Raw genomic sequence first — 26,755 nt, 5'->3', positions numbered from 1 at the left:
GGAAAACTTTAGCCTGAAAAACTTTATAACGCGGGCGGAGCCGCGAGCAAAAGCTAGTTACAAATAAAATAAAGAAATTATAAAAGAAAAGAAATATCGCACTAACACCAGTACACAAAAAGAAATAACAATTAAAAGAAAAGTAGTAGCAGTAGGACCTCTGTCGACCTGACATACTGTAGACAAAATGTCAACCGAGTGGCCCTACCACATATCTTTTTTTTTCATCATCATCATCAGCCCTATATTATATACTGTCCCACTGCTGGGCTCGGGCCTCCTCTACTACTGAGAGGGATTAGGCCTTAGTCCACCACGCTGGCCTAGTGCGGATTGGTAGACTTCACACACCGTCGAAATTCCTACAGAGTACTTCTCAGGTGTGCAGGTTTCCTCACGATGTTTTCCTTCACCGTTAAAGCGAATGATAAGTCGCAAAGAATACTCACATGATTTAGAAAAGTCAGAGGTTAGTGCCCTTTGGTTTTGAACCTGCGGACATTCGTCTCGGCAGTCCGTTTCATACCCAACGAGGCTATCGGCAGCCTAGTAGGGTGGCGATCTTTTTTTTTATTGCTTTGAATGTCGAGACGAGCTTGCCGTTCGCCTGATGGTAAGCGATACGACCGCCCATAAACAGTAGAAACACCATCCAACAACTTGAATTACAAAGTATTGTTTGATATTCCACTGCGTTCGCCATCCTGAGACGAGATGTTAAGTCTCACTATGTCCAGTAGTTACACTGGCTACAATGATAGTCAACTAGATATTCTCATAGCACTTGTTTAATAACTACATTTCAATTACCTCTATATTGGCAAGTTTATCGCGTGTTGATATAACAATTCTAAAATAGTTTAGCAAATCATAACATGACGATAACCTTGAGGTTAACTGTTGCTATATTTGCATTTTGTTGTAATTATAATAAACTTTTTAAAGATGAATGATTGTGATCATCTAAAATTCACGTCATGGTATAACTATATAGAGTATTTTATTTAATTATTATTTGTATACATCTATACTATTAGCTGAAGAGTTTGTTAGAAAGCGCTAATCTCAGGAACTACTGGTGTGATATAAAAAAATCTTGAATTCACACCTACATATTGAAAATAATACTTAGTAATCTTTGTAATTTGTATATTTGTGTGAAATCGCTATTGATAATAATTATTGTTAACTATTTTTGATCTATGGATATAGTAAAAGCAGATTTTTTTGTAAATAAACTGTTTCTTTTTTTTTACTTGGTCACAATCGCGTATTTGATCACAATATTTGTTGTGATTGGAACGTGTGGGGTGTTTGGGACAAGATGGGGGGTTTCCGATATGTTAGCACGTCATCGAACATGCATGTTTTTGACGCAGTATTAAGGGATTCCAAATTAAAGATATAACCAGTCAACAATAAGTATACAGGCATTTCCAGAGGGATAAAATTACCTAACTCACAAACTAAAAAAAAAATCATTTGAAGAAAAAATCCTTAAACTTTGAAGGTTCTAACATTTTGTTGGTTCTTACGTTCGCGACTGGTGGCCTTAAGGGGTCGCGAACGGGGCCTCGTGCTTCGAGGAACATTGGGCTTGAAAGGAGGCACAAAGAAACATTATTCTCCTTCGACAATTGAGTAAAGAGGTCCCGCAGATTTTCACGAAACCTCGCATAAGTTAGGGTCACCACTAGATATTATGACGAGTCATACAATATCCGATTTGTCGGTCCGATTTATATCGATCCGATTTATCGTTCCGATTTATTTCGGCCCGATTTATTACATCTGCATTGAAGTATTGAATGGATATTATAAAATGTTGTGTGCATGGATTGCTTACTGACGTTTGCATTTGACGTCATTTTATTTCGTAATATACGTGTCTAATTATGCAATTGTATGGCCTAGTTTAGATTATCAGTATTAAAATAACTAATAACTTTCACTGTATTGCTACACTCACGACTAATTATAAATCTATATACAATTATCTAAACCTGAAGAGTTTGTTTGTTTGTTTGAACGCGGTAATTTCAGTCGATACTGGTTCGATTTAAAAAATATTTTAGTGATGGATAGAAGAATGCTATAGGCTATATATAACAACAAGCTATGACTAATAGGAGCGGAGCATCAATGAACAATGTTGCAAAAACTGGGAAAATGGATTCCTTTTGAGAGTTTCCGTTGCATGCGCTATGTCAACGGCTAAAGTTACAGAACAATAAAGTATGACGGAATTGTTCCTCTTAATGAGTTCAAAAATATATATATTATGATAAAATGTGGTGGTAATTTTACTGGTGGTAGGTCTCTCATAAGTAAGAGTCCTCCTGGGTAGGTACCACGGTAATGTCTATTTCTGCCGCCAAGCAGCAGTTGTGTTACTGTATGAAGGACATTGTAGCCAGTGAACTACTGGACATAATAAGACTCAACATCTCATGTTTTAGGATGGCGAGCGCAGTGGTATACCAAGCAATACTTTGTAATTTATGGGGTTGGATGGTGTTTCTACTGTTAATGGGCGGTCGTATCGCTTACCATCAGGCGAACAACAAGCTCGTCTCGTCATACAAAGAAATAAAAAATATGTCTACGCATGCATATTGTATGTATACAAATTACACCCTATAGGCATCATTTTATATAGTCTATATCATAAAAGGACTGTCTCGGGCAGTTGTTACCACTGTCTCATATAAAATAATAGAAAACGAATGTAAATGGCCAATGATCGCTGTTGTGGTTTTAATATGGGTAAATTCCCTGCAGCACAAACATCTTACCTTCCTTATTCTTTGTACATTGAAGGCTAATAGAGCATATATATCTAATTCAGAGGAAATATGTATTTTGTTTTAATTAAAATACAAATTACAGAATACTATTTCGCATGTTAAAATACGAAACATGTTAAAATGTATTTTGAAGCAATAAGTATTTGAAATATTAACAACAGAATACCTTTGCTTCAACTATTTGAAATTATTACAAATTACATCACTAACAACTGATTCAAATGCAAATACCTATTCTTATGTTAATTACAAGTATAGAGGGGGCTTCATACTATCTATGGAAACTAAACCGTCTTACAATTACGGGCGTTGTAATTGAAAATCAGCTTTGATAGCTGTATATGTAAATAAGGGAATTTGCCTCTTTTACCCACATGGCTATAAAGTCGTCGTTCGAATAAAACATGCATAATTGCAAAGAGAGGATATGCTAATGACGGAATAGGGCTCCCTGACTAGAGCTGCCATCACCTAAATTACCGACGATTGAGCGAAATATGGGTTTTTCCCCGGACACATTCAAAAAAATATTTTTTTTAACAAAAATAAAAATATCGTTATAATTTTTATTCATTTATACATGCGGATTATTATGATTGAAATTTTAACCAAGATTTATTTCAATTTATCGCTTATCTATAAAAAATTTCCCCTGACAACAATAGTGACCGGGTACCACCCGGGCAATTTTTGAAATCTGCCGGACAGCCCCCGATGGCCCTCCGACGCCCTTCAAACTAGGACAAATCCGGGAAATTCCGGAAGGATGGCAGACCCACCTCTGACTATAATTTCCAATACTGACCAAGATTATTCTTGATATTGTGAATCTCTATAGGCTGTGAAGAACTAAAATAATGACACACAAGTTAGTACTTGAACACTGTAACAACTGCTGTTAAAAATGGGAATATTCTATTCAACAATGAATAAATTACTATAAAATAAAGAATATTATGATCCCATTCATGCTATCAATATACTCGTGGCTCGTCGTTCGTGATTCGTCAGTTACCACGCGACCGCGGCATAGAGTGTACGTCCGCGTCGTTATGCTATAAAAATACCAAAAATGTATATAATATTAATAAGTTTGTTGACTTACGTGAATGGTTTTGCGCTACCTTTCGAAGGATTGCAAAGACTTGACATTATACATTACAATGATTTCCATGCTCGGTGAGTGATTTGTTGAATTTTACGATAATTTGCTTTATGTTGCATTAGTGTGCCGGTGTTTTTGGACTATACACTGATAAGTTCTGGACTCGCATCCCGAAAGGAATATCAGTTTATTCATTAATAAAAAAATAATGATTCAAAAATACGTCCGGCGAAGCTATAGTTGTTATAGGAGGGAAAATAGATAGTGTTGCGTCAATGTTATGATTATTTGGCTGTTTAGAATCCTTATCATTGCTTGATTGTCTGGCAACTGACGAGTTTGATGTTGCGACCCGTATGCTGGTTAAAGTGTAAGGGCAAAAAACGTTTTTTTTAAAGGGAAAGATTTAATTTTAAAAAGTAAAGTCAACACTTTTTTTTAGAATAAAACTTATTATACACTGTTAACTACACGGCGCTTCTTTATTACAAGGAATGTTTCTGGTTAAATCCGCCACGCTAGAGTACGGGTTGCCAAACATACAATCAGAATTCTTATGGAAAATTGTAACGCAGGTTTCCTCACGATGCTTTTCTATGCAAATAAAATAAAATAAATAAATACCGTTAAAGATCAACACTTTTTTTGGACACGAGGTGGCTTCAAAGGAAATTTCAAAAATATCAATAAAATTGGCGGGTGTAAAAAAATGGATGAACTTACAACTTTTGATATAGCGTGCCCTCAAAAAAGAAGTGACAAAAAATAATATTAGCCTATTGAAATAAAATAAAAAAGACCTGATTATAATAAATAAACAATAAGCCAACTTCGAAAATTCAGAAGTATACCTGGATTCTGGATCCTATAGACCTTGTCTGGGTAGTCTTTCAACCCTAAGTAGGTATACGTCTCAGCTTCCATTGTTCTTGTCATAATTTTAATTTTATCCCTTATAAGTTGGTATTATTTTTCGATTTCGTCAACTTATAAGAAGCTTCAGTTATTTCTACCACAAAGCAGCAACACTTCCGATTTAAAACGTGTTTTTTTATTGCTTTAAATGAGGAGACGAGCTTGCTGTTTGCGATACGACCGCCCATAAACAGAAGAAACACTATCCAAACCTTGAATTACAAAGTATTGTTTGGTATTCCATTGCGCTCGCCATCCTGACATGAGATGTTAAGTCTAATTAAATTATAACATTTTTAATTGCTTGTTTGTGTTTTGTATGGTTAATACAGTATTTACGGGAGGTTAACGTTTCTGTTTATATATTATTTATAGTACTTGCTGACCCGACAGATGTCCCGTCTGAACTATGAATTTGCAGCACGCATTCTGTCAATCGCTGACAGATATTTCAAACAATTGACAGTTATATAAAATTAATATTTTCGTTAAGTTTTCTTAAATTTTCTTATTTTCCGCGCAATTTTTTGATTTTTTTCTGTTATAAGCACCTTCTCCTGATAATAACAAACACAACAAAAAAAATAATAGTGAAATCGGTCCAACCGTTCACGCGTGATTGCGTGACCAAGGGAAATGGGGATTCATTTTTATATATATAGATATAGATAGATATTTATAGTATTAACCGATTAGAATATGATCTTGCATGTTAATGTATTAACTGATAATTTTATTCAACATTCAAACATCTATAAATAATAATGTGCCGTTGATTACTAAAAATAATTTTTAAACTGGTTTTATCTCTCTTTAAGCTAGTTTTGCATAGATGGGTCTATTTTTGTCGTAAGCGGTAGTGTGTATGTGATCCATTTTCATAAAGGAATTGGAAAGAATTGTGTTTACGCTTCAAATTCAACAAAGGCAATATAATATCTTCGTTGGGTAAATCATTCCACACATGTCACGCGTTTTATCATCGAAGGAGTAGGCAGAGGTGAAATTATTGTAAGCGCTTTACGCCGTGTCTATTCCGTCCTATGATATGATAGGGGTCGAGGCTATTGCCATATCGGGCACAAATTCTAGACACTGGATCAATACTGAGTAGAAAAACCCAATATCACTTTGCCCGACCCGGGAATCGAACCCGAGATCTACACTGCAGTAGATATAGATCTCTTAAAACAGTCCCACATTTCTAGTCACTGTTACTTAGTGACTAGAAATGTGGGACTGTTTTAACAGTACAGTAGAACACAATCACATCATGGAACAGAGCACACTTGGCGGAAAGTATCCTCTGCATCTCTGCCTGCCTCCACGGGGATTAGGCGTGATGTTTGTTTAATTTTTGTGTCGTTGTTATTTAAATTTATAACTAACTTTATAATTTTTTTATTGATAAAATATTAGACTTCATAAACCCTACGCTAAGAAAATATTTTGAGTTGATCTAAATCACCTTTATATGCATTACAACTTGTCCGACATTGAAAAAGCGGTTTAATGTTCAATAATACTTAATCACGAAATGTAACAATGTTTCAATAAAAATGCCATAATAAAAATGCTAAATGACATTGCTTTGTAGAATCAGTAAGTACCTTCTTATTATGTTTGAACTGTTCTTTTTGTTTTTCAAATAAATAAATAAATGTGTCAGTAATTAATCAAGATAAGTTTTAATTATTTTGTAGAATTAATTATTATTGTCAAGTCTGAATATAGAAAGATGATGTTTTATTCTGAAAAAACAAAAAAATAAGATAGGTTTATAATTTTTATTTCTGATTCATAATTGTCGCGAATGTCAGCCATTTAAATGTCAAAGACACGTATTATGAGAGCCTATGCACACTGGGACGAGATGGCAGAAGATTTTAATTTTAATATTTTAAGAGTGTACCGGAATCTCTCCATTTTTATTTATTTATTTATTTGGACAACCAACAAAACATACACCATACATAACTATTTGTAACATTACAGTAAATAATTGCTGCAGTGCAGTTTTAATTACAGGCTGTCACAGCATGACCATATTATTACATACCAGTAAACAATTGGCTGCACCATAAGTGCAATATATTCTAAATATAATATAATTTTTTACATATAAGCACGGCATAGTGACCCTACAACACCTGATGGTTTGGAGCGGGGTCCAATAGAATCTCGATTGACGAGAGATGATTACCCCTCAGCAGTCGACACAATTATGCCGGACTGTTGGAACTCGATATACACAGATTGATCCCGGAACGCGACACTTACGTGGGCCACTATGGCGTGTTTTAACTTTATGTACGATACTCGCTATCCGGGCGGATATAAAATATATTCTACCACCAGCAAATGTAGTAAGCACTAATTAGTTAGTAGATACAGCTTAAGGTACAAAATTGTTTACCACGTATACAGATGTTCACGTAAGCCACATCTAACAATCCTGAATATTTTTTTAAGTGGTTTAAGTTCAGCTTACCAGTAGCTAACTATGACAAAAGTACTCCGGAACTCTCCTTATTCAAAACTCATACGTGCAATGACGTTTTACAAATAGACGCATCATAGACTGATAAAATTGCATATAAAAACAGCGCACTATTTACTATAGTTCTAATATTTGTACAGTATTAGCAGCTCGCATAGATACGGCCCGAGCGTCGACCGCCGCGGCCATGACAGTCGAATAAAATGCATTTATTAGTTAAATAGTGTATACTTATTACTAGCGCATGAAATACAATGTTTTTTTCTTTCACAGTTACAATATAACTTATACATCTTCTAAATACACAGGAAGGCATTATATGTATAAAAATACAAAAAGTTAGTAAGCCGACTAGCCGCGACAGTGGTTGGAGGTTGACTAAGTGAATGTCCGGCAATTACCTTGCTTTCTTCTCGCCAGTATTGAGCTCGGACAACGTATCTATGTAATAAAAATATCTTAGCATGCGTGTATAAAATTCCAGTTCAGTTCAATACGTATATGCCTCTATAGAAAGTGGTATAACTAATACAACGAATGTACGTGTCGTTTTATTGTGAAGATTGTAATTGATCGAGAGATGGCGCGCAAGTCACGTGATAGTCTCTCAGCCAATAGTGATGAAACGACACGGAATCTACTGTTTATTTATTCGTTAAATTAAGACGCTAAATAGATTACAATCAAAACTATAAAAAATATAGTGAATTCATTATTCGCGATTTTAGGCACAATATTAGCAGAGGTTAAGTCGAATATTTGGTTTCATTTATTACAGTAATATCTAAATTACCGGGTAAAAAAACTGCTAAACATATGTATCCAACTGCGTTAACCTTAAATTACTCTACGGAAATTAACGAATCATGAAGGAACTTTGTATGAGTATAATTTTTTTTAAGTGGACAGATGACCTCATAAAAGTTGCAGGAGGTCGCTGGATGCGGGCCGCTTACAATAGGTCGATCTGGGGTATAAAACTAGATTGTATTCCATAACTTTGCGCCCTTATACTAGTTAATTTATAGTTTAAATTATTATTAAGTTTTAAAATTTCCGTGTGATGTTTTACAATATTTAAGGGGCTGAACTTGAATGAAAAATAATCAAATATTGGTCGATTATCGTTTGTTCATCTTTAAATCCACATTGTATTGGAAATTGCAGTGACAGTTTAAAATTAAAAAAATAAGGATAACCCTTTCGAGATAAATGAAGGCAACGTATATGACAATGAATACGAAATAAACATTACAATCGTACAGAAGGGCGAACAAATCTTTATTATGTCTACTTTATTAGCATATTTACCTTCATTGTTCTGGTAATTAAGTGATAATGTTTAATCAACTGTCATAACATTGTGTTATAGGTCTTAATTTTATATCTTAACAGCTATTTGAGTTTCGTAAATATGTTAATTTTACTTATTATTATTTTATTATTTTTATAAATCCAAAACTTTACGCACGCATGCACGCGCACACGCACACGCACACGCACACGCACACGCACACGCACACGCACACGCACACGCACACGCACACGCACACGCACACGCACACGCACACGCACACGCACACGCACACGCACACGCACACGCACACGCACACGCACACGCACACGCACACGCACACGCACACGCACACGCATACGCACATGACCCATGATATGATAGGGGTTGATTCTGTCGTTATATTAGGCACAAGTTCCAGGCTTCGGACTAATACTGAGAAGTAAAACCGCTACTCAACTCACGAATTGAACTCGACACTTTAGGGCGCACTCGTACCGCAGTACTACTATGCCTCCAAAGCAGTTACTTCGTGAAGATATATGGACATTTGTTAGAAGAAAATATTGAAGCCGCTGAATGGATTTGGATGAAATTTGTTCCTCTCCTAGACTGTTCTAGATTGAGATTCTATTACCTAAAAATGAACAGTAAGTTTTGACTTCGTATAAGCGAAACTAGACCTATTGATAACGGCTTTGCGAAGTAGATCAGAGGCAGTCCTTGGTACCGTTTCGCTTCAACTCCCGCCAAATGTCAAAACATTTGTGTAATCTGTTGCATTACTTGCATGATCGATAATGTATAGCGCTTAATTATTCTATATTCATTTATTTCTCGTACGATCAATCAATATAACTAGATTTATGCAATTAATGAATCTTGATTTATATAATTATAGATCGCCTCTGTTCCCTAGATATAACCAATTAAATCTTACTAATTTAATTCATAACATAATACAAAGTCTATGCTTTGAAATATTATGTCGCACCCTTAGAACTAAGTGACCTACCTCAAAATTTATATATTTTGTGATTTTGTTAAAATTCGTCCGATCACCAAAGTCAAGCAACGTCGGGCGCGGTCAGTACTTGAATGGGTTACCGCCTGGGAACACCGCGTGATGTTGGCTTTTTGGTTTTTATGCTCTTCTTGTTCGGATCTAGATCAGACAATAAGATCCATATTAAATTTAACAACGAAATTACCATTCATATACAAGGTGTTTGGAGCACTGTTGCTTACCGATATATAGCCATTTTCAATAAACGACCCTAATCTTATCTTTGATCCGTAAATAAAAACCGTTTATTTCTTGCTAATTAAACTACATATTTAACAAACTGAACAAAAATTTAATTAAATAAGTATATTAACTTAAATTGATAGAATAGATTGTAAAACGATATTAACGTTTTGTGAAATGTTCCCATGAATTGTAATCAGATAATAATTTTAAAATGTTATTTGATGAATGAGCAAGAATCACCTGAAAGCGGTTCTGAGTCCCGATAATAAACATATACCGACCAACCTAACGAAAACCAACCGAAATAATTCATTTGTAATTATAATTATGTTAAATAAAACTTTACCTATACTAATTATTTTAGCGATGGATCGAAAAAAGCGAACGGAATTATTTATTGTGATAGGTGGTTAAACAGCGACAGTATCTATCAAGACATATACACTATTTGATAGGTATACCTAACTAACTTCACTACATAGTATAAAACAAAGTCGCTTTCTCTGTCCCTATCTATGTATGCTTAAATCTTTAAAACTACGTAACGGATTTTGATGCGGTTTTTTTAATAGATAGAGTGATTCAAGAGGAAAGTTTATATGTATAATAACATCCATTAAATAGTTGAGAAATATTGCACCCGTGCGAAGCCGGGTCGGGTCGCTAGTATATCATAATCTATGCTGTTCGAAATAGCTGTGACGACTGCCGACCTGCTGTTATTTCAATAGTAAATGACGCATGCGCGGCTAGATCGTACGATACCAAGCCCTTTGTGGTTATTAAACAACTGCACGCATGAAACAATACACCTGTTATATTTTTATACATATCTATCGTAGTTGAAAGGTATACACTCATCACGCATTTATTCCTGAAGGGGTATGCAGAGACGCATCCAAAGTACCCACTTTTCACCAAGTGTCTTCCGTCCCATGTTGTGATGGGGCGAGACTATCGCTAACTAACTATTGAATCTGTAATTTGCTGATGGTAGGATGTCAGTGGCGGCGCTTAACGATGCACTTGGCGAAAAGAGGGTGCCCTGGTTGCGCCTCTGCATACATCTTCAGGGATAAATGCGTCATGTGTGTGTTTCTTTTCAACATTTCCAAAAAGAAAGTTAGGCTCTACGCGAAAGCAAAAATGAGTTCCCCGGTAACAGTTTTGTCGGTAAGATCGCAACAGAAGTTCCTTCAGGGCACTATGTGAGGCCCCTGTAACCGCGAGGCCCCGGGCGGTTGTCCGGTTCGTTTCCCCCTAAAGCCGTCCCTGTGGGATGTATCCGCCCTGATAGCGACCACGGTACACAAGATGTAAAACCGGCCATAGTGATCCACGCGAGTTTTCTTTCGGTATCAGACTGTGTGTTTCTTTCTTTCTGTAATTGGTTTCGAACAGGGTGTCGATTGGAGAGGGATAAGTTTCTCTGGCCAATCTGGACGCCACTTACCATCAGGTGCAGTAGAATCATTTAGCTGTGTATATATAAAAAAAATTATGAACCTAAAACCATCCACCTGTCTTTATAATATGATATTCAGTCTCCTGGGATGTAGAGGAAGTCTATTATAATAATTATAATAATCATTTAATATTTTGTTAAAAACATGGTATCAGAGACAAAAATGATCAAACATGCAATTTTAGTGTCCCGGAAATCATTTTTTATTCTGAGGCATACACCCTGGGAAATGACTAGCTACGCAAAAGTTAATTAAAAGTAACCATAGATAAGACCGCCATTTGTAATTCTTGTATACCCTAGTGATTCTTTTTTTATATGTCCAATACGGTGATAGGTTCGCCCCCTATCATGCGACGGAATACTCATGACAAAAAGTGGGTATTCTGGTTGCGCCTCATCCTAACTCTTTGAGAATGCATATCTGTGTTTGCATTGTTTTTTTTATGGCTTCGATATATAAATGAATAGCTTTTGCTCGCGGCTCCGCCCGCGTTATAAAGTTTTTCAGGCTAGTTTTCCATTATAAAAATAGTAGTTTCCCGGGAGCCTATGTTCTTCCCAAGGTTACAAACTGTCTCCATACCAAATTTCATCTTAATACGTTGGGTAGTTTCTGAGTTTAAGACGTTCAGGCCGACGGATGCAGCGGGGGACTTTGTTTTATAATATATTTTTTTAGAACATTTTAAGAGGAACAATCCCGTCATACATCATTGTTGCATAACTTTAACCGTTTACGCAGCGCACGCAACGGAAGCTCTCAAAACTAATAAATTGTCCCCGTATTTGCAACATGTTTCATTTCTGCTCCGCTCCTATTGGTCATAGCGTGATGATATATAACTTAAAGCACTCCACAAACAAAGGGCTATTCAACACAAAAATAATTTTTCAGTTCGAATCGGTAGTTCCTGAGATTAGCCATAACTGCTCCACTCCTATTGGGTATAGCGTGATGATATATAGCCTATAGCAATCGACGAACAAAGGGCTATCTGACGCAAAAAGAATTTTTCAGTTTGGACCGGTAGTACCTGAGATTAGCCATTACTGCTCCGCTCCTATTGGGTATAGCGTAATGATATATAGCCTATAGCACTCCACGAACAAAGGGCTATCCAACGCAAAAATAATTTTTCAGTTTGGACCGGTAGTTCCTGAGATTAGCCATTACTGCTCCGCTCCTATTGGGTATAGCGTGATGATATATAGCCTATAGCACTCCACGAACAAAGGGCTATTCAACGCAAAAAGAATTTTTCAGTTTGGACTGGTAGTTCCTGAGATTAGCGCGTTCAAACAAACAAACAAACAAACTCTTCAGCTTTATATAATAGTATAGATATAGATAATAAAGAGTTAAAAATACATATTACAGGTTTGAAGAAACTTCGGTAGAAACAACAACATGTAAGACAAACGACAGCCTATGTCTCGGAGGATTCCCTAGACTGTATCACCACATCAACACCTTGCTGAAAGAGAAGCCGAACGCTATAGTCCTGAACGCCGGAGACAGCTTCCAAGGGACCTACTGGTACACGCATCTCAAATGGAATGTCACACAGGAGTTCATGAACTTGCTTCCTCATGATGCTCATGTGAGTATTTATAGAGTTATACGTCACATGGCCACAGGCCACGTTATTTCCGCCGCCCCACTTAGGTAGGTTTATGTATGTATGTATGTATGTAGGTTTCAAAAATACTTAATAATATTCCATTTGTTTGTGTCATGGAAGGCACTAAAGTTAACTAAAAGTATGATTATTTAAATCGAGTGAGCGTGCTCTGAAATCTGCCGCCCCTAAGAGGCTGCCGCCCATAGGCCGCGGCTTATACGGCCTATTTACAAATCCAGAACTGGTCAAATGTCATATCAAATGAACTGGATTTTTGTTTACTGTTTATGCTATAAAATACTTATCTTAAGTATTCCATGTGCAGCTCATGAAGAAGATAGATATATTTCCTCTGAATCCCCAGGTTTATTATATCCATAAATAGACAACAGTAGGTTATATCATATTCTCTGATTGCTCATAGAGATGAGTCATTCCAGGCCATAGGAAATCACGAGTTCGACGATGGCCCCGAGGGTCTAGCTCCGTATTTAGCAGCTCTCAAGGCTCCGGTGGTTGCAGCCAACATGGACTCCTCCAACTATCCTCCCATGGAGGGACTCTACAAGCCTCACATAATCGTTGAGAGGAATGGAAGAAAGATTGGAATTATTGGATTGATTACTACGGATACTTCGGTGAGATTGCTTTTTGGAAAATTTCATTTTGCAAATGGAATTGTCTTTGTTTATTATTTATATTACATTGGAATATTACCTTATTCAAAATCTAAAAAGAAACATTAATTAAAGTTTTTCTTAGTGACCGTTGTAAAAATTCCGTCGATTAGAAGCTATATACGAGCATGAAAATTAGATTCTCAAAATTAGTCAAATTACTTCGTTGTTAGTTATTTATGGCAAACCAGATACTACGTGTACGTGCAGATGGTGTTTCATTGAATTTACCTCAATTTCATTAAACTGAATAATACGTTTGCGACCAAGGTTTATAGACTCGATAGGCATTTTTATTACTCAGTATAGGTAACAGTTTTTATTTGTGTGTTGCATTACTCAAGCCAGCGGTGATAGCTTAGTTGGGTGTGGAACGGACTGCCGAGACGAATGTTCGCAGGTTGAAATCCCAAAGGGACACACCTCTGATTTCTCTAAAATGATTTGTGTATTCTTTGTATGTAGTACATTATCACTTGCTTTAACGGTGAAGGAAAACATCGTGAAGAAATCTGCATACCTGAAAAGTTCTCAATAGGAATTTTGAAGGTGTTTGAAGTCTACCAATACGTACTTTGCCAGCGTAGTGGATTAAGGCCTAATCCCTCTCAGTAGTAGAGGAGGCCCGTGCTCAGCAGTACAGTGTATAACACAGGGCTGATATTATTATTATTCAAGACATTCTGAAGGAATTTCTCGTAAAATTCGTTCTTCGAGTTATCATTGTAATGCTAATATCAAAATCCCATTATGATAAATGTCACGTTCACACGTGTGGTGCGTGGAGATCACATCTGTATTATGATAAGAGATTTATCTACATCTGAACTATCTTAAGTGCGTCACTTAACTGTGAGTTATGTAATTCCATGGGTAAGGCCGGAGGCTTAAAATTTCGAGGCCTAGTGTTTCCTTTTCTTCTAGTATTGTAGGTATTCTTTAGTTGGAGATATACTTATACAATTTTAAAAATATTTTTGGTATAAATAACAGCTGTTGAAGATTCAGCTTTTTGTTTACTTTTGTATCTAACAAAACTTTATTCGTAATCAGTATTTTCGTTTAGATTTCAAGAACTATAAGAAAATTGAATTTGTAAACAGACATACAGTTGGTTTTAATGATTTCTTATGTTCACGCGAATGTTAGACATTAAAATTAAACTATATTTCGGATTTTAACGCGGTTTTAATATTTTAGTTTTTTCCCGACGATTCGAAGACTTTTCAGCTTTTACGGTCTCGGGGGGGAATCCCGTTTAGTCCCCTCCTTTTTTGAAGATGGTTAAATACATTAAAGCTATATCAATAACAAATACAATGGACTTCAGTAAACAGGTACCAAAATGTAGTTCAAAAGCAAACAACGTAATACTGAATTCCTCACTCTAGATTTCTTGACTGCCTCGTTGCTGTAGTTATAATGCGTTCGTACTACAAGTACAATTACGGCACTTAGGACTTGGGTTGAATCCCAGATCGGGCTAAAAATAATTGTGACTGGATTTTCCATCTTAAAAATTACCCAGCCGCAGCCCGAGTAAGGAAGTTAGCGGTGTTATACCTTCGTGCCTCAGAAAGCACGTAAATCTGTTGGTCCTGCGCCTAAACTCTCCGTGTTATGTCGAATTGCCGTCTCACCGGACTATGAGAGTGAAGGAACAGAGAGTGCACCTTTGTGCGCATACACTTGTGCACTATAATATCTTCTGCGTACCTGGCTGATCTCCGTTGAGATTGACCGCCGTGGTTGAAGTTGCTAGGAGGGGTTCAATTCATTCATTAGTACTATTTAGTAATACAGTTTTAATCAATTTTGTTAATGATTACATAACTTCCACCTACGTAGTTAGTACGTAGTCAACCGTTAAATGATAAGATGAAACAAAGAAATTAACCCATTTGAACCGCTGATTACATCATCATTTAGTACATTTTACGCTTCACGCCACCATGACAATAGGGTACTAGTAAATTAGTAAAAGCATTATGACGTCACAATGCGTCATTATGTCAGATTTTTATCGAATGACGAGTAATAGATTGTAGACGATTGGTTAAAAGGCATTATACCCACGAAGTTGAACAAATAGTAAATTAGGATAACTAATTTAATTTTGTCTGCTTGTTCCAATGTTTATTTTATTTATTAAATTTTTTATTGTACACCATAAGTGTTAACAACAAACAAATAATAAAATAGTTATACAATAGTTAGTTAGTTAGGCAATAGTTTAAACATCGGTGGTACAAATGGCGGTCTTATCGCTCGAGACTATCTCATCAGACAACCATTAGATGGACAACCGTTTATTTATTAAAAGAAATAACACAAAATATCGATGCTTGATTGATACAAGGTTTCCATCAAAAAACTAAATGCTTTAATACGAGTCGTACAGCTTGCATACAAAATGAGTGAAAGGATAAAACAAGGTAAAAAAATTCGTTTAAAATAATTATCATCGGTGGTATATACGGATCTATAGTAGTAATGTAGTATAGAAATATTTATAAAGGGGTCGAAGGTAGTGCGACCCGGCGTGTTTGCGAGCTACCGTCCTAATAAAAATTAGTTTCGTTTTCCGTGAGGTTCATTGCGGTTCGTCCTCTACAATACCTTTTTTTTGGCTCGCGGAAATTGCTTATGACTACCGCCCAGCCTTCGTGAGGGGCGACTGGGCGATTATCAGTGGCGGCCCTGAACGACGCGAGGCCCCAGGCCCAGGCCCCAGGCAAAGCCCTGGGCAGAGTACAAACGTTCCCCTGTTTTAACAGTTTCGTCGGTAAGAACGTAAAAAAAGGTCCTGCGAGTCACCGCGCGAGGCCCCAGGCGGTTCGCCTCCCCCAAAGGCCGCCTCTGGCGATTATGTTGGGGTCTCCGTGTCTCACGACCCGGCGTTGAGCCGCCTGGATTTGATGATGACCTTCCATCCCGGGGGTCACTACAATGTGCGAAATGGGCACAGCGTACACTAAGGGTGGACGGCCCCCTGCTGCCCGCCGACAACCCCCCGATTTATCCTATTAGTCGCCTTTTATGACAGCCAGGGGATACCGTGGTGGAATTCTCCAAACGCTCCTAATCCATAGGGCGACTACACAATATCTTGTGAAAATATTATTATATACGCCACTCGGTTCAAATTCTAGTTTGGGCAATATTTTATGTGGATTTTTCTTACACTTTTTACCTTAGACTGGATTCCCCAGAGTTACATAGAAACAGACCCAAATACATACACAAAATATAATTGGTACCTACTGTATTAGTACAGTAGTTTACTTCCCTTGCCTGGCAGCCTGAAATGGCTTCTTTTGTTTACCTTGTGCTTGTTTTTATTAATATTATCCTTAGTTTAAAATGTTCGTAGTTAAATACATTTTTTTTATTGCTTTGAATGACGAGACGAGCTTGACGTTCGCCTAATGGTAACCGATACGACCGCCCATAAATAGTAGAAACACCATCCAACACCTTGAATTACAAAGTACTGTTTGGTATTCCACTGCGCTCGACATCCTGAGACATGAGATGTTGAGTCTCATTATGTTTAGTAGTTACACTGGGTACAATATCCTTCAAACCGAAACACAACGTGACTACACACTGCTGCTTGGCGGCAGAAATAGACATTGCGGTGGTACGATCAGAAACAAAAGTCGATGAACAGATACTAATTTACAAAACACCTGAACATTGAAACGGACCATAAATCACTTACCAAAGAAGAGTACAGATTAAGGTTATCATTTCAATATGGATACCAAAGTAAAGGACTGGCTGAAAAAATATGAAAAAGAAACTGACGTTTACGTTGAATCCTTCGAAGAGAATCTCCTGCCAGAATAATTTTGAATCTACACATTTGTTTCTTAAACCGGCCAGTGCTCTATAAAATAGGATGTTTAAAATGTAACTAACCTATTCCTATTAATGTTATAATATTACTGACTAAAGTATTATGATGTTTAGTCCATACTTAAAAATGTATAATTCTGGTTATTAACTTCAATATATTATACTATTATATAAACCTGAAGAGTTTGTTTGTTTGAATGCGCTAAACTCAGGAACTGCTTAACCGATTTTGAAAATATTTCACTAATAGGAAGCTACATTACTCTTAAGCGCTATACGCTACTTTCTATCCCGGGTAAATATAAAGCAAGACTTTAGTCCTTAAAAAACTTTTTCACGCAGGCGGAGCAGCGAGCCAAAGCTAGTATGTTATAAAATAACAATTTAATTGATATTCTGGACTGTCGGAAAAAAGTTTGTATATAAAACAAAGAATTTGCTAATTTCAGCCACATTTGTATTTATTACAGATTATAAAAAATTGCTAGTAATGTTTAGCAGTGAATGGTTTGACGGCGTTCAGCTACTTTTGTAGTTCAATTATGTCAAGTTGTTTTGTATTTAAATTAATCAGTAACTTATGGTAAATGATAATGATTAGGAAATATTGGAAACAAATTATGTTCAACGACTTCTGTTGCTGACTGTACCTACCCAGGCGGACTCTCACATATGAGAGACCTACCACCAGTATAATTAAATGTAATTTCGTAATAAAAACTATTTTTATACATTGTTTGAAATAAGTGCAACTTTGTTCGCCTACATGATGAAATTTTTTAGGCCACAAATGTTATAACAATATTTACACAAACTTTCCAAATTCTTAAATATTCGTTTAATTCTTTACAGATATTATCAAATCCTGGTAACGTGACGTTTTCTGACCCGTTCGAAGCTACCAGGAGAGAAGCTGAAGCATTGACTGAAAAAGGTGTGGATATAGTACTTTTACTGTCGCATTGTGGACTGGAAGTGGACAAGTAAGTATTTAATTACAAACAAAAAAAAAACAACAATTAAGCTTAGATTGCCTAATTATCAACATACTTACTGTTATTAAAGTCGCTGATTATGAACCAAATTAAGAAGAAGTATCGAAAAAATTAGTTTTACTGTCCCATTGTAGCCTCGAGGTGGACAAGTATTTTATTAGAAAAAAAAAACCAACAATTGGATTACCTAATTATAAATATACTATTATTGAAACCGCTGATTGTAGACCAAATTAAGAAGTATACATCGAAAAAATGGCAATCAGTTGAAATTGATTTTTTTTTTATCGTTTTTATACTTTTGTAATGTTGTATATAATGATAAGTAGGTGTGTCGTAAAATATTTACAATAACGGAAAGAAGCTTAGATATTAACTCTAGAGAAAGAGAGAATAGACAAATTTATCTAAATGGAGCTCATAGAATATATATACTTATCACAATTTTTATCTAAAGAATAAAACATTTGCTACGCGCCGGTATCTTAGTATCATTCCGGAAATATTTGGCTGCGCACGTAGGCGGGCAGAAGAGGAGCTATATCACGCGGCGACTATTTATATTATTCTCATTTCTCTCTGGTTGCACGTAGTCAAAAAATGTCTAAAATTGTATTCTCTAATGATTACGAATATGATGTTTAATACTGTAAAAAGTATTTTCCATATCGGTTCATAAATGAGCGAGTTCTGAGGTAACAAACATTAAAAAAAAACATTGACGTTGAATTGATAACCTCCTTTTTTTGAAGTCGGTTTAAAAGAGCGTTTAATACATTAGAGTGATAATTGTAAAGTTTTAATAAACATAATGACTTGCATTCCGTCATAACCTTTTAAAATCGAGTTACGTATTTACAAGCGACATTTCACTTTTGTAAACCACTCCAGTAGGAAGTCTTTATTAACTAACACGAGGTCAGAATACAATCATACATTGTGAGACTTGATTTATAAATTGCAGACAGGCTCCCCAGCGATTCGTTCATCGACCTTATAAAGTGGTAGAGGCATATTGTCATTATCAGTCTTACTAATAAAATATTCACAAAACTATGCTTAGTTAAAACACAAATTTATTCGATTAGCTGTAAGTCAAAACCCGCCATCTTGCCTCTTAATAAGGTTTAAAACCGGTGATGTTTTTGACACCCATTTAAGTAATTCTTAACCACCTCTTAACGTAAAACAAGTTTATAAGTAAGACTATGTTTATAACATGAATGGGCCATCTATCTAGAATATCCGATACAGGATTAATATGTCTCTGAAAAGCTACATAAAATATTCTTACTAGGTGAAAGTCTCTTCAGTCATCACACTTCTTCAACCTGGCTTTACCTCATTTAGGTTTTCAAGCATTTGCATAAAATATTTGGCTTTTAACGACGAACTGACATCAACTTCGTTTGGGAACCATGTTCTGAGAAAAAACGTGTTAGTGGCACTAATGTGCGAGATGGAAGTCGAATTGAGGATGTCCAGATCTACAGCATGTACTATGCTACTATATAATAATATCAGCCCTTTATTATATACTGTTCCATTGCTGGGCACGGGCCTCCTCTACTACTGAGAGGGATTAGGCCTTAGTCCACCACGCTGGCCTAGTGCGGATTGGTAGACTTCACACACCCTCGAAATTCCTATAGAGAACTTCTCAGGCATGCAGGTTTCCTCAGTATGCTACTAGACATGAACATATACCTAACTCAATATAGTTAGTGGCGATAGTTTAGTTGGGAGTGGAACGAACTCAGACAAATGTCCGCAGGTTCAAAACCCAAGGGCATGCACCTCTGACTTTTATAAAGTTATGTGCGTATTATTTGTAAACTAGCTGACCCGACAGACGTTGTCCCGTCTTAACTAAAAATTTGCAGGGCGCTGTTTTGTTTCTGTCAATCGCTGACAGTTATTTCAAACAATTGACAGTTATATAAAACTAGCTTTTGCCCGCGGCTCCGCCCGCGTTATAAGTTTTTCAGACTAAAGTTTTCCGTTATAAAAGTAGTAGTTTCCCGGGAGCCTATGTTCTTCCCAGGGTCTCAGACTGTCTCCATACCAAATTTCATCTTAATACATTTTTGAGTTTAACACGTTCAGGCAGACAGATGCAGCGGGGGACTTTGTTTTATAATATGTTTTTTTAGAACATTTTAAGTGGAACAATCCCGTCATACATCATTGTTGCATAACTTTAACCGTTTACGCAGCGAAGGCAACGGAAGCTCTCAAAACTAATAATTTTCCCCGTTTTTGCAACATGTTTCGTTACTGCTCCGCTCCTATTGGTCATAACGTGATGATATATAGCCTATAGCACTCCAGAAACAAAGGGCTATCAAACACAAAAAGATTTTTTCTTTTTGGACCGGTAGTTCCTGAGATTAGCCATTACTGCTCCGCTCCTATTGGGTATAGCGTGATGATATATAGCTAATATCACTTCACGAATCAAGTACTATCCAACGCAAAAAGAATTTTTCAGTTTGGACCGGTAGTTCCTGAGATTAGCCATTACTGCTCCGCTCCTATTGGGTATAGCGTGATGATATATAGCCTTTAGCACTCCACGAACAAAGGGCTATCCAATGCAAAAATAATTTTTCGAATTGGACCGGTAGTTCCTGAGATTAGCGCGTTCAAACAAACAAACAAACAAACAAACAAACAAACTCTTCAGCTTTATATAATAGTATAGATTAGCGCTTGCTTTAACTGTGAAGGAAAACGTTGTGAGGAAACCTGCATACTTTTTTAGGGTATGTAAAGTGTGTCAATACAAACTAGGCCAGCTTGGTGGACTAAGGTTTAATCCCTTTTAGTCGAAGTAGAGCTCCATGTACGGCTTTAGGACAGTATATAATACAGGGCTGGTAATTTGTTGAAGGTTCCAGTTGAAAACCAGCGCCAGGCACGGCTTGCCCGGCATTTAGTGCTGATCTGGAAGCTTTTCGGTAGTATCATGAGATGCACGTTGTTTACGAACCCACTATGTATTGAAGTGTTTTTTTTTTTATAACTTCTTATAAATGTTTATGTGTGTCCCAGTATATTATGCGATTAAAATATTTCTTTCTTTCTAACTCAATATAAATAAAAAAATCATTTTTTTTCTCGTTCCAGGCAACTCGCTAGTCGCTATGGCCATTATATTGACATCATAATTGGTGGACACAGCCATTCCTTGCTATGGAATGGACCGGCGCCGAGTGGAGAGACCGTGATGGGACCTTATCCTATTTTCATACAGTCAGCAGAAGATAATAAACATCAGGTATATTATAATCAACAGTTTTATTATATACCTTCGGTACTAGATATTTTTTTGATCCGAGCACGGCAAATTGACTATAATGCTGGATGGATCAAGGTTCAGATAGAGTTGACTGATGAGATTTTTCTCTTGCCAGACGACAATAATGCCGGCCTGTTTTAAATCGGATATAGACAGTCTGATCCTAGAAACAACACACTTGCGGGCCAATATGGTGTTTTTTTGATCTGGTACAGTTCTTTCAGGGCGCATATATAATAAGTATCTAATTCGGATGTGTAGGTAAAAGCCCACAAGTTATTGTTTCTGAAGCCGCTATGTTTGCTGTCGCTTAGACGAGTTTGAACCTTCCGACATAAGAGATACAGGTCTTTTTTAAATCTGTAAAAGATTACTTATTGTAAAAACATTTCACCACCTGCGCGTGCAAAATTTATTTATCAATAGTACTCGTAATATGTGGAAATTATTGTATAAATACAGATGTTTTTCAAGACAGATTTTTGAAGCTATATTTGTATGGAATAGGGGCAATAATATATTCCATAAATAATTTGAAAGTTTCGACTTTATCATCAACAGTTTAATATTTTTGATAGGGTTATATGCATTGTCAGATAAAATCACAGAAGATTAATGTGTTTCAATTTCTAAAACTTAAAATATGAATTGCCCTTTAGATAAAAACCCAGGGTTTTACGGTATTCATAACATAATTTTCTTAGTAGGTAACCACAACTTAGATGATTTCTTATGTTAACGCGAATGTTAGACATTGAAATGGGGGTCAATGCATGGACTGGAGGATAAAGAAGGCTGCAAAGCCTTCGAAACGTCACGAGAGAGTTATGTTATAAATACTGCGATAAAATCCGTATAAAAGTTTTATTTCAACTTTTGTTTCAGGTTCTGATAGTGCAAGCATCAGCATTTACTAAATACATGGGGAATTTGTCAGTATACTTCGATTACAAAGGTGACTACGTCAAATGGGAAGGTGGACCTATATTCCTGAACCGATCTATTCCTGAAGGTAATCTTACTGTTTTACCTTTATTGTTATTTATTGGTGGTAGGTCTCTCATTGTGAGAATCTGCCTGGGTAGGTACCACCGCAAAGTCTATTTCTGCCGCCAAGTAGCAGTGTGTGTTCACTTTTGTGTTCCGGTTTAAAGGACATTGTAGCCAGTGTTACTACTGAACATAATAAGAGTTAACATCTCATGTCTCAGGATGGTGAGCGCAGTGGAATACCAAACAATACTTTGTGATTCAAGGAGTTGGATGGTGATTCTACTGTTTATAAGCGGTCGTATCGCTTACCATCAGGCGAACGGATGGCTCGTCTCGTCATTATATCTTATTATTTAGCAAACGGGACTACACACTGCTGCTCCGTGGTAGATATAAACATTGTGGTGGTACCTACACTGGTGGATTCTCGCATATGAGAGACCTACCACCAGTAGAAATACAAATAATACATACTCTGACGTATCTTTCCTTTCTTATAAAATGATTATTGCAGATGAAGAAATTAAAGCGAGATTGGAACCTTATGCGAAAATAGTACATGAGGCCGCGAATGTCCCAATCGGTTCTACGAATACTGCACTGCGATTTGAAGATTGTGTGTATGGAGAATGCACTCTTGGAAATTTACTAGTTGATGGATTTGCTCAATACGTTAGTATTATGTGTTTAATAGCTTCCTTATGACGTACGGATGATTTATGTTGGTAGTTCCATCAGTTTGCGCTAGATGGTGTTAAAATTAATTAACTTGTCTAAGAGAAATGTGTAACCATGTTAAAATATGTTTTACATTTGAATCGTAACGGGAAAAAAGTCGTGCTTTATAGAATTTTTATTTACTTTCCAAATAATTTTCAGGCAAGAAAACAAAAGAATTCGGACGAAGAATTTATATCGTTAATCCAGAGAGGTAACATAAAATCCACAATTCCAGCAGGAGGTAATTATTATTGTATGGCAATATCTTTTTAAATTTTGCAGTATTATATTCCTATAATCTTGAAAATGTATTATTTTTGCAGAAATAACACGAGGTGATATTTTCGAGTTGCTTCCATTTAATGACCGCCTTTTCGCGTTTGAGCTGCCTGGTAAAGCCATAGTGGAAGCTCTGGAACGAGGAGTGTCCAAACCCTGGTCATACTCCAAGTTTAAAGGCCCATGGTTGTTGCAGGTTTCTGGTAAGCATCATCAAACCCGATCATTATAACAAATCTGAAATCAGGCGAAAAATAGAATCCTACAAGATTTTTTTAACCAACAGAGAAAAGTTATTTGCAGAATTAAATACTTAATTTATGCGACATCAAATTTGTTTGATTACCATTTATTTGGAAACATGATTGATGTGACTTTTGTATTTAATCGTCTTATAATATTCGAAGAGTAGCAATCAGTAGCAAAGGGCCCATACACACCGATTCTTGGTAGTTTCGCTTTCGTAATAATTTATGGATAATAATCGTTCGAACGATTTGCAGTTCGTATTCACGTATATTATTATCTGTATATTTTTTGGATTCCTTTTCGGAATATTCCACCTTGTCACTCGTAGCAATGAATCTAACATTGTAAACAATTCAAACCAAAATTTATAGCAGTACGAATAGAATTGTTAAATGTCTAACTTCTATTAGCAGCCAAGTTATAATTTGATATTTAATAATACTGTTCAGTATAGAATTAATAGTTATGAAATTGGCCACTTTCTAATATTCATTAATTATTAGTGAGGTCAATGTAAAGTGGATAATATTAATATTCTCCAAATATTTTGATAAAATATTGTACCCAGGTCTTCGAGTAACCTTCAACGTATCTCTACCGGAAGGTCAACGAGCAACTTTAATAACCGTAGGCAAAGATGAAACTCCTATTGAGTTGGAGAAGTATTATAAGGTGACGGCACCCGCATATTTGGCTGACGGCGGCGACGGGTTTACGGTGAGATTTTTCCTTCCAGAGAATTCCAACCTAACCTAACTTAACTACAGAAAAATAACTACGATAATCTCTTCCTAGCCGATATTCGGCAAAGGCGGCCAATTTCAACGGAGATCAGCCAAGTACGCTGATATTATAGTGTACAAGTGTACGCAATACACAGGTACACTCTCTGTTTCTTCACTCTCATAGTCTGATGAGACCTCAGTCCGACATGACCGCAGAGAGATCAGACGCAAGACAAAGGACTTTACGTGCTTTCTGAGGCACGGGGTATCTAACCGCCACCGACTCCGAGCTGCGACTGAGTTATTTTTAATATGGAAACCCAATGTCAATTATTTTTTTTGCTCGACATAAGATTCGAACCAAGGACCTAAGCGTGGTAGTCGTACTCGTCCAGTTACAACTTCACCACCGAGGCAGTTCCTAACTACAGAACACTTTAGTTAAATACTGTATTCTCCGTTGTAAAACTCTTCCCTAAGCCCATTTTTGTCTAATTTCGATACTAGTTAAATGTTTCTACTTCCAGAGTCTTGCTGAGTTTTATCACTGTGTCATATGGATTCTATAGTTGATCCTGGCTGACTGGCTGTGGTCGATTTAGACGCGAGATCGTCTCTAGTTCATACTCCGATTTTGCCTATAAACTGTTGTTATTACTAACAGATTTTTTTGAAGAATCTATAATATATTCTTATTTTGCTTGACATAAGTTGAAACTTAGTGATAATAATATTATACGAAATTAAATCTAGGGCAAATGAACTTAAGATTCCTAGTCTAACGTTCGATAAGGCGACTTTGAGCCTCGGAAGATTTTACACTATATGAAAAGCTAACTGTCCTGCCGGCCCATTTATTGAAATCGTTGCTTCTTTTCAGATGATAAGAGACAACAGGAGGAACGTGGAAGTCATAGGCCGTGACGAGAAAGTTCTAGAAGATTATGTGAAGACGCATTCTCCGCTTAAAGTAGAGCTCGACGGGCGTATCGTCATAAATAATTAAACTAGTATAATAGCTAATTTAAATTTATTTTAATAATAAAATTGTTATTTTTTATGTTTCTTTTTTTATTTATTACTATAATGACACTTTTGGGTTGAGATATTAAAATATTGATACTTAATTATCATATTTAAAAGAAGTTTTTTCTTGGAAAAGCATACAGTGAGGACCTTTATTTTTTTAAAAACAAATACACGTTTGTGAGGTCGTGTTCAGAAACTATAAACAAATAAAGCAAAAAGCCAACATCACGCGGTGTTCCCAGGCGGTCACCCATCCAAGTACTGACCGCGCCCGAAGTTGCTTGACGTCGGTGATCGGACGAGAACCGGTGTATTCAACGTGGTATGGACGTTGGCAAACGCCATTTCAAACTTATAGTTCTATAATAAATTATGTGAGGTCAAGTATATCGTGATGGATTTAATGTTGTAAATGTAAACATGACTAATGCTTAGGTTTTAGCCTGTGAAGCTTAATAATTATAATTTATATGCTCTTCCTCGGTTTCAGCACACATATTTATGTATACATAGATTGGCGATTATCAAGCGTTTTAATTGCGTTGGAAGCATGTCATTGCCGTGTATAGAAAATGCTGTCTCAACCTTTAGGCACTTGTCTCACCGACAGCAAAGAAGCGATTAATTTTCATATATTTTCTCGCTCAAGAAAAGTACAATAGATATACTATCCTCGTAAACAAAAGAGATGAGTTGATCGCTGACTACACTGCCGGCGAGAACTCGCTCCACTAGTCTGTCGGTAAGCGACAAGAGCTATTAATGGTAATACTAACACTAAGCGATGTTCGCTTGGCGGTGAGAACATTCGTCGAGGACTCCCAGCTGTCATTCTCTACTACAGTGCGAGTAATCGTCCGTTGCATTCGTACACTCGCTATAACCCACTGACGAAATGATCCGATGCTGGCTAGCGCGCTAGATTTAGTTCTACTTACTCGCTCATCGTTGGTAGTGGGACAA

General features: G+C 36.5%; 1 protein-coding gene and 1 non-coding gene across 2 annotated transcripts; one reads left to right on the top strand and one right to left on the bottom strand.

Moving 5' to 3' along the window:
- Positions 1-3,787: 3,787 nt before the first annotated feature.
- Positions 3,788-25,823, top strand: LOC115449825 (apyrase). Its single transcript, XM_030177718.2, has 11 exons — positions 3,788-3,986; positions 12,720-12,942; positions 13,404-13,601; positions 18,354-18,484; positions 21,626-21,776; positions 22,683-22,809; positions 23,305-23,462; positions 23,670-23,751; positions 23,834-23,992; positions 24,607-24,755; positions 25,644-25,823. Exons 1-11 carry the CDS (start codon positions 3,880-3,882, stop codon positions 25,767-25,769), a joined length of 1,611 nt encoding a protein of 536 aa, XP_030033578.1. The 5' UTR covers positions 3,788-3,879; the 3' UTR covers positions 25,770-25,823.
- Positions 25,824-26,009: 186 nt separating this feature from the next.
- On the bottom strand, positions 26,010-26,128 carry LOC115449832. Its single transcript, XR_003939214.1, has one exon. It is a non-coding gene; the product is annotated as a 5S ribosomal RNA (ribosomal RNA).
- Between the last annotated feature and the right edge of the window lie 627 nt (positions 26,129-26,755).

Source organism: Manduca sexta, chromosome 9 (assembly GCF_014839805.1).
Source record: "Manduca sexta isolate Smith_Timp_Sample1 chromosome 9, JHU_Msex_v1.0, whole genome shotgun sequence".
In the NCBI taxonomy this organism is placed as follows: Eukaryota; Metazoa; Arthropoda; class Insecta; order Lepidoptera; family Sphingidae; genus Manduca; species Manduca sexta.
Note: the sequence above shows the minus strand (reverse complement) of the source record. Positions and strands in the feature narration are given on the sequence as shown.